At 48.3% G+C, this 8,426-nt stretch overlaps 1 protein-coding gene across 2 annotated transcripts in view; it reads left to right on the forward strand.

Annotated features, from left to right (window-relative positions):
* Nucleotides 1–8,426, forward strand: part of HDLBP (high density lipoprotein binding protein) — a 19,433-nt gene that overhangs the window by 237 nt on the left and 10,770 nt on the right. Inside the window, exons 2-12 of one of the 2 annotated variants that reach the window (XM_009996724.1) lie at nucleotides 451–563; nucleotides 1,491–1,645; nucleotides 2,171–2,386; nucleotides 3,954–4,160; nucleotides 4,600–4,815; nucleotides 5,646–5,852; nucleotides 6,070–6,177; nucleotides 6,752–6,856; nucleotides 7,299–7,377; nucleotides 8,047–8,190; nucleotides 8,387–8,400. In XM_009996724.1, coding sequence (XP_009995026.1) covers nucleotides 488–563; nucleotides 1,491–1,645; nucleotides 2,171–2,386; nucleotides 3,954–4,160; nucleotides 4,600–4,815; nucleotides 5,646–5,852; nucleotides 6,070–6,177; nucleotides 6,752–6,856; nucleotides 7,299–7,377; nucleotides 8,047–8,190; nucleotides 8,387–8,400 — 1,527 coding nt within the window. In that variant the 5' untranslated portion in view covers nucleotides 451–487. Of the gene's footprint in view, nucleotides 1–450; nucleotides 564–1,490; nucleotides 1,646–2,170; nucleotides 2,387–3,953; nucleotides 4,161–4,599; nucleotides 4,816–5,645; nucleotides 5,853–6,069; nucleotides 6,178–6,751; nucleotides 6,857–7,298; nucleotides 7,378–8,046; nucleotides 8,191–8,386; nucleotides 8,401–8,426 lie in introns of those variants that run through there. The other variant, XM_009996725.1, reaches the window with a different exon arrangement.

Below are 8,426 nucleotides of genomic sequence, written 5' to 3' on the forward strand. Positions count from 1 at the left end.
CAGGAATTCAGGCTCCTCAATAAGTCTTTTTCAGGCAAAGGCAGCATCCTGGGCCCTGTTTGTTTTCTCGCCAGGGTTACACAGTGGTCTTGAACCGACTATCCAGACTTTCAAATACTAATTTTAAAATGGCTCTCTGTTAATAATTGATACATTAATTAGAGTATGCTTCAATAACTTCTGGTGTCCCCCTTTCCGGTGCCCTTCTTAGGTTGCACATCCTCTGCCATCTTAATGAGGAGTTTTGGTGACCGCTATGTTGTGAGGAAATGTTCTCCCTGAGTTCCTCTCTGATTGTTCAAGGGAACTGGGTAGCTGACTGGCACTGTAGGTGCTTTTGCAGAGGCTGTCTGCAGAGGTGCTCAATAACACATACTGTGTCTTCCTGGAGTACCTTGGGAGCATCCTGAATGTCGTTGGTAACAGTGTTGCTCCCTCTGTCTCTCCCAGTGGCATACCCGGATTGTGTGTGGGTGGGAAGTCGACAATGAGCTCCGTGGCAGTTTTGACCCAGGAGAGCTTCGCTGAACACCGCAGCGGCCTGGCTCAGCAGCAGGTGAAAGGTGAGAAAACACAGTTGAGTTCCTGTGATGTGCCTCTACCTACAGACTGCACAGGCAGGGTTCCTTGCTGTCACACAAGCTCCATGCATCTGGTTCCCCACACGTTTGCAGACAATGCATTCTCCCTTCCTAAATTGGTGGCCTGCCAAGCTCTGGCTTTCCACTAACAGCAGCACAAGCGGTGATGCTGCACAGTGCAGGGCCAGGAGGAGGCAAGCCTCAGATCTTCACAGCGCTCTGGCTAGCAGTGCTGTCTGCCATGGGACAGGACACATGCAAGAGTGAGGCCTTGGGCTACAAGAGAACCTCATGGGATCAGTGTGCTGGGCTGTCATTTCCTTCCTTTGCTCAGCCAGGTGCTGGGGAGAGGCAGTCTAACTGTGTTAGCTGGCTCACTGATGGGTTTCAGCACCCATCCTCCAGCTGGCCCACTTGGCACGGCCCAGTGCACAACTGAGTCAAACATAAGGTACAGGCTTTCCCTGGACTCTGCCCTAATTATAGAGCTTCTCTCTTCCTTCCTCCTGAGAGTGTGCTTGCCTTATCCCCTTCTGACCAGCAGCCTTGCTCTGTGCCTTTCACTTCTTTCTGCTCAGCCTATTCTTCCCTAATTAAGCCCCTCTTGACAAAGTTGACAGTAATGTGCCATTTGCTGCCACTGTTCACTCAAACATTCATTTCCTTCCTCCGTAGTGCCAGCTCAGACAAGGCTGGTTGTTCATGGCATCTACTGCAGTCTGTGCTGTGTGGCAGTTGGTTGTGCTCCAGACTTGGCTGCTCCACAAGCATAACTGTAATAGGATTAATAGTAGTGCACAAGTCATTTGCTCTGCCTTGTTAGTGGTGCCTAAATACAATTGCACTGCCTATGAATAGGGGCATTTCTGCTGGGACAGCATCTCATTTGCACTGTTTGTTTCACCCCAGTTACAGCTTTAAACTCTGAAGAAGAGAATGATCCTCCAACCTACAAGGAAGCCTTCCCTCCGCTCCCTGAGAAAGCACCATGTCTGGAAGCTACCCAGGAACCTGCTGGGCCCTGGTGCAAAATCCGACCAATAAAGGCTTCTGTCATCACTCAGGTTGGTGGGAGTGGGCGTGTTATCTCCCTCTTTCTCCTCCCTCCAAAAAGTAGGTGAAGTGAAGCCTTCCCTGAAATACAAAACCCCTGGAGTGTCAGACTGTCAGCCTCTTTGCTTTGCTGTACTTTACCCTGGGGCTGAGAGCTAGAACTGCCCTGGTGGGGAGGGATGTGTTGGAAGACTGTCTAGAAAAAGGTCTGCATCCCTGTTCTACAAATAGCTGGAGCAGGCCTGAAGGGAAGGATTGAAGATTTCAAGTAGTGAGTGCTAATCCATCAAAGTGTTCTCCCTATAGCACTTACTTCAGGAGCACACCCTGTGTGGGACAGAGGGCCTGCTGCTCTGCTCCTGCACTTTCCCTGGTCATAGCTCATGTCTTCACTAGAAAGGGTAATGGATTGAACAAACCTAGGAGCTTAGTATGCCAGGGAAGTCCTGTAGGGCAATACAAGACGAAGGCACTGACGATCAAAGCATACTGACTGCTTGCTGTGCCCTCCTTTCATCTGTCCTGTGGCTGAGCAGGTGTTTCATGTGCCACTGGAGGAGAGGAAATACAAGGACATGAATCAATTTGGAGAAGGCGAGCAGGCCAAGATCTGCCTTGACATCATGCAGAAGACTGGAGCTCACCTGGAGCTGTCTCTCGCCAAGGACCAGGGCCTTTCAATCATGGTCTCTGGCAAGCTGGAAGCAGTCATGAAGGCTCGGAAGGAGATTGTTGCTCGGCTGCAGACTCAGGTGAGGGCATCTAACTGTTTCTCACCTCATCTTTGCTCTTCCCTAAGACTTGTAAATGCTTTGAGGCCCTTGGGCATGTGGGCTTATAAGCAAAGGGGTGTTATTAGATGACTAATTCAGCTTTGCCATATATTTTCAAAGCACACAATTGGCAATTTGGAATGGAAATGGGTCTTAAAATAGGGTTCAAAACTAATTACAGGCCATGGTGTTGCATGAAGGGTGGAGTCTGCAATCTCTGAACACTTGGAATTGCAAACAGTGTCTTTGTGTTGAGGTGCAGGCCCCTCACACAAAGCTGGTAGTGCATGAGAATGGGGCTGTGCTTTCTCTGAGGTCCTCCAGAGGAGAATGTGGAGAGGTGGGAGAAGGAAAGGTAGAGAAGGGGAACTGCTGCCAAAAGTTGAAAGCTTCAGGTGAGGGTTCTGGATTGTGTACACAGAGGGGACACAGAGTTGAAGACTTACAACAAGTGATCTTGTTTTGGATTATTTTTTTCCCAGTGTAGCCTGAGTTTTAAGTGTCTAATTACTGTTAGTAGTTACATATTCACAAGCATCAAGAATCACAGAATCTTAGGGTTTGGAAGGGACCTTGAAAGATCATCTAGTCCAACCCCCCTACCAGAGCAGGATCACCTAGAGCACATCACACAGGAACATGTCCAGGTGGGTTTGGAATGTCTCCATCAAGGGAGACTCCACAACCTCTCTGTGCAGCCTGTCCCAGGGCTCTGTCACTCTCACAGGAAAGAAGTTTTTTCTGATGTTTACTTGGAACCTCCTGTGTTCCAGTTTGCACCCATTGCCCCTTGTTTCTAGGCATAATTAAGAGCAGTCAACATGGTTTTACCGAGGGAAAGTAATGTTTGACCAACCTTATAACCTTCTATGAGGAAGTAACTGGGTGGATAGATGATGGTAGGGCAGTAGATGTGGTTTATCTTGATTTTAGTAAAGCATTTGACACTGTCTCCCACAGCACCCTTATAGATAAACTGAGCTTTTGGGACCCCTTTTCCAAGAGGGGCCTTAGAAGCAGTCCTGGGAACAGCATGTGCTACATTGAAGACACCTTAGCACTTAGTAGCATAAGCATCTCCTAGCTCTCTGCCTGCTGGAATAGGTTTCTGGTGTTGGGTTTCAGTTTCCTAGGAGTCAGGCTATGTGTCTTGTTCTCTGTAGCCTTGGCAGCAGATGTCAGAGTTCAGATAAACTCCACTCAGGAGCCACTGTCTCAGTTGCCTGGTACTGCTCCAGTGTCTTACACTGGAGGATGGGCACCTCCTTGTCTGTGCCTAAAGGCCTTTGCTAATTCAGAGTGCTACTCCTGTGCCAGCAGAAGGCTTTTGAGGAAAAGGTGGGGTTTAGATTCCTGGTTTACAGGCACTGGAGATCAACTCTCCTGGTAGAGTATCAGTCCTTGGATAGATTGTGCTGGGAAGGCATTGTGTTTGCTCCTTAGTGGTACTGCTAAGCAGCATGTCACTTGCTTTCCTTGGCTGTGTTCCTGTGGAGCTGCCAGTGCAGGCAGGAGTTGTTACAGATGCTTGGTTTCTGTGTTGCAGGCTTCAGCAACAGTTGCCATCCCCAAGGAGCACCACAGATTTGTCATTGGAAAGAATGGTGAGAAGCTGCAGGACCTGGAGCTCAAAACTGCAACAAAAATCCAGATCCCCCGCCCAGATGACCCCAGCAACCAGATCAAGATCACCGGCACCAAGGAAGGAATTGAGAAGGCCCGACACGAGATCCTGCTTATCTCTGCTGAGCAGGTACTTCAGTACTGTGGTCTCTCTCCTGGCATTAGCTGGACAGCCATCTTGCTTCTCCATGGTGTGGTTGTGGCCCCCATAGCCACAGTCAGTGGTTAATACGTTAGTCTGAACAGAAACACTGTGCCACTGGCTTTACGAGCACTGCTGCCGGGTTGTGCAGCTTCTGGCTCTCCATTTTGTCCACCTCTGAAGTCAGATCAGCGTGTTTTATATTTGAAGGGAACTGTATGAGGTGCCAGCTGACGGGATTACAGAGCACTCAGCAACAGCAGTATTTGTAGATTGAAAGGGAGGGGGAATCTACAAGCCTGCAAAACTAAAAAGGGTGCTGGGGCCAGAGTGCCAAGCAAGACATCAGTGGGAGCTTAGCTGTGTCTGGCAGAGGCTGTAAATGCGGAGGGCAGTTCCCAGCAAGGTTTGTTTGGGGCTCTTCCAGGATAAGCGTGCCGTGGAGCGGCTGGACGTGGAGAAGGTCTATCACCCCTTCATTGCTGGCCCCTACAACAAGCTGGTGAGTGAGCTCATGCAGGACACAGGGACACGCATCAACATCCCTCCACCCAGCGTCAACAAGACAGAGATAGTCTTCACAGGAGAAAAGGAGCAGCTAGCCCAGGCTGTGGCTCGTGTTAAGAAGATCTATGAGGAGAAGGTATAGCTGATCCATAAAGCTGCCCATCTTTTTCCCCACCTGCTAATAGTCCCTCTTCCCTTCTTGTTCAACTCCTGTGCACCCCTCTGTTGCATCCTTCTTGTGTCAGCTCTGGCTCAGCAGCATTTGCAGTGCATGGCCCTGGATCTTACCGTTTCCTCACTCAGCAGGGTGGGACTTGGGGTGAAACGGCTAGGTTAGAGATTTCTGGCTTTGCTGTATCATGGGAATTAGCAAGCCACAGAGAGCTCAACTGGCTCTTTTTCACACAGGTGCTATTAGGGAAGGAAGTTGAAGTCTGCAGTGGTGGCCAGCTAACAGTATCCAAGTTGCAATATAAGTAGAAGTTGCTGAAGAATGAATTTCACTCCAGTATGTTTTCCACAGCCAACATTGCTGTGAATATCCTGTTGTGGGTTGTTAGGCTGTTTTTCTTAATGGTTAGCTCTGTATTGAACCAGTCTGGAATTCAACAGAGATAATCAGCTTATAGCGTGGTAACCTACATGGTGTTACATTAGAATAGTGCCTGGGGGACAGCTGAGCCTGGAGCCCAGTTGTGCAAGGGAGTGTGGGGATGTGATCTCTTCCATGGAGTAGGTTGACACAGAAGACCAGTTTTGTACTTCACCTGTGAAGCACCTGTTGAGCACCAAGTTTTCTATAGACAAAAGGCCTAGAGGGTGCTAGGGCACCACACCACCACTGTGCTTACTTTTCCCTTGCTTTTTCCTGGGTGCAGAGTTTCACTGCATCTTGTGCCTCCTCCTTCTGTTCTTGTCTTTCCCTGCCCCCTTGTGATTGATACCCCAGTACCTCTGTCCCAACAGAAAAAGAAGACTACTACCATTGCAGTGGAGGTGAAGAAGTCCCAGCACAAGTATGTTATCGGCCCCAAGGGGAATTCCCTGCAGGAGATCTTGGAGAAAACTGGAGTCTCTGTCGAGATCCCACCCACTGACAGTAGCTCGGAGACGGTGATACTGCGAGGCGAGCCTGAAAAGCTTGGGCAAGCACTGACTGAAGTCTATGCAAAGGTACTGACAAGATGGGCTGGGCCTTCTTTGAAAGCCCCAGAAAGACACATCTGTGAGCAGTGACAGGTGGTGGGGAGAGGTGGTCTTGGTTGGACTGCTGGAGATGCAGTTAAGAAGTCAGTAATACTGAGGGTGCGACGTAGGAATCAGAACTGAATTTTTGTGAAGACCTCTTCCAGTCTGCCCACCAAACAGCTTCTCTGTTTCTCTGTCTCAGGCCAACAGTTTTACCGTCTCCTCGGTCTCTGCCCCCTCTTGGCTTCATCGTTTCATTATTGGAAAGAAAGGACAAAACCTGGCCAAAATAACTCAGCAGATGCCAAAGGTAGGGATGAGCTGGCTAGCTTAGAATGCTCTGATGTAGAATGTGGTTTATTGATCTCTGGTTTATATGATCTACAAAGATCACTCTTCACTGAGGAGAGAAATGTATTCTGGAGTTGGTAAAACTAGGGAGAAAATGACACAGATGTTAATAATAAGGGGAACCTCTGTTTTACTGCTGCAAACACTTCCCACCCTGTGTTACTCTCATAGGTTGAGCCCTTCAAAGGAAGCTCTATGTGGTGTTTTGAGAATTTATGTAGTAGGTTACCTGCAAATGCTGACTTCAGCAAGGCTTCTCCCTGGTGAATTAAGATGATATCTAGAGAAAGGTGAGGTGATTAACTTACCCAAAGCTCTTGCAGACATCAGGACAGCACCAAAGCCTTGGGCTGTAGACACTGTGATATGGCCCAATTGTAAGTGGCCAACTTGTAAACCCATGGGAATGATTCATGTACGTTGTGGGAAGGAAATCTCTTAGTGGCTGGGACAGAGAGTGTAAGCCTAACTAACAGCATTGGTGTGGCTTGTATCTTAGAAAATTCTTACTGGATTCATTGCTGTCTCTCAAGGTTCACATCGAATTCACTGAAGGAGAGGATAAAATCACTTTGGAAGGACCTACAGAAGATGTGAATGTGGCTCAGGAACAGATTGAAGTCATGGTCAAGGATCTGGTAAGTTTGTATTACTAGTTCCAGTATGCAAGAAGAATGTGAGGGGACAAGGGGCAACAGAGCAAAGATGATGATGTCTTGACGTGCTGAACAGAACTTGCAGAAGACAGGTTGTGTGGCAGGTGGATGAAACCCTGGGTTACAGAGCTCATCCATAGCATTTTTAGAGAATCAGCAGCAGGTCTTGAATCTTTTGATGCAGAGAAGGAAGGATTCTCTCCCAGTAACAGCTGGAGAGGTGTATGAGTCCCTTTAAAAGTTTCACAACTGTGGTGCTCTCAGCTTAAAACCAGGGGAGTGTTTCTGCTCTGCTTAATAGCAAGAGGAGCACCTGTAACTGACATCTGGAGAGTCGGTGCCAGTCCTTGCAGTAGGCAGGTTCTTAGGGCCCAAAACAAAAAGTGGTGCCCTGCCCTACCTAACTCCACACCATCCCTTACAGATCAACCGGATGGATTATGCAGAAATCAATGTTGACCACAAATTCCACAGACACCTCATTGGCAAGAATGGAGCTAACAGTAAGTGGGGTGCCTTTCTAATCCTTCCTGTGTCCCGACCCTCTGTGTTCAGTAGATCATATGAGGGGCTCTGTAGCTCATCCAGTGTTCTGTCTCCATCATGTTTCCTCTGCTCTTTTGGAGTGGCTTTGTCACAAAGAGATAAATGGGCAGTGAGGCCTTGACTTGGCTTTAATGTGTGAAAGTGTCTTGGGAGGCTGAGCAGTGATGTGATTGCTTTGCCATGTCCTGGAGGAGTTTTGTTGTATTTTTGGTTGGAGAATTGACTTTGTTTGTTTTTTGAAGTTGCTCTATGTGAATTACATTTTTAGCAGCTGATTGGGGGTGGGGTGGAAGTCTGCTTGGTAATTTCACCCCAAAAAAGAATTTGGGATTAGAAAGAAATAATCGTTTGGTCTAATTGTGGTGCTGTTTTAGGAAGAAACAGATGCCTTACTCTGGCAAGCAAACAATTGTGGCTCTGCAGATGCCACAATATTTACTTGTACAGGTTTTTGTGTGGCACAGATCTGCTCTCACTCAACTTAAGGGTAAAGAGACACTTTCCCCTGTTTCAACCCCACCCCACAGGCCCCTTCATGGCGGCTGATTTACTTCTTAAGCAGTCTAGGTTCCTTGCCTCCATGTCTTCACCTAGCAGACTGTGTCACCACATGCCTTGCCTTGAAGTTAACAGGATAAAGGACCTCTACAAGGTGTCTGTGCGCATTCCCCCGGACAATGAGAAGAGCAACCTGATCAGAATTGAAGGAGACCCACAGGGGGTCCAACAGGCCAAGAAAGAGCTGCTGGAACTCGCTTCCCGTATGGTGAGTGGGATGTGGTGCTTGGGAGGCCTCAGGGTTTGGGCTCTTATGTTCCTTCATAACCTTCTGATGCTAGTGTGTGCCCCTTGCCCACCAAGCACTTGGATCTCAAGACAAGTGCCAAGTTCCTTTTCACAGATGTGCTCCTCTATTCCTTGGATACCACTTCTGACCCAGCCTAGAATGAATTTTGTCTAGAGGAGAAAAGAGAGGCAAGGCTGGCAAGTAAACTACCAGGCAGCA

This window comes from Chaetura pelagica, unplaced genomic scaffold, assembly GCF_000747805.2.
Source record: "Chaetura pelagica isolate M959 unplaced genomic scaffold, ChaPel_1.0 scaffold264, whole genome shotgun sequence".
In the NCBI taxonomy this organism is placed as follows: Eukaryota; Metazoa; Chordata; class Aves; order Apodiformes; family Apodidae; genus Chaetura; species Chaetura pelagica.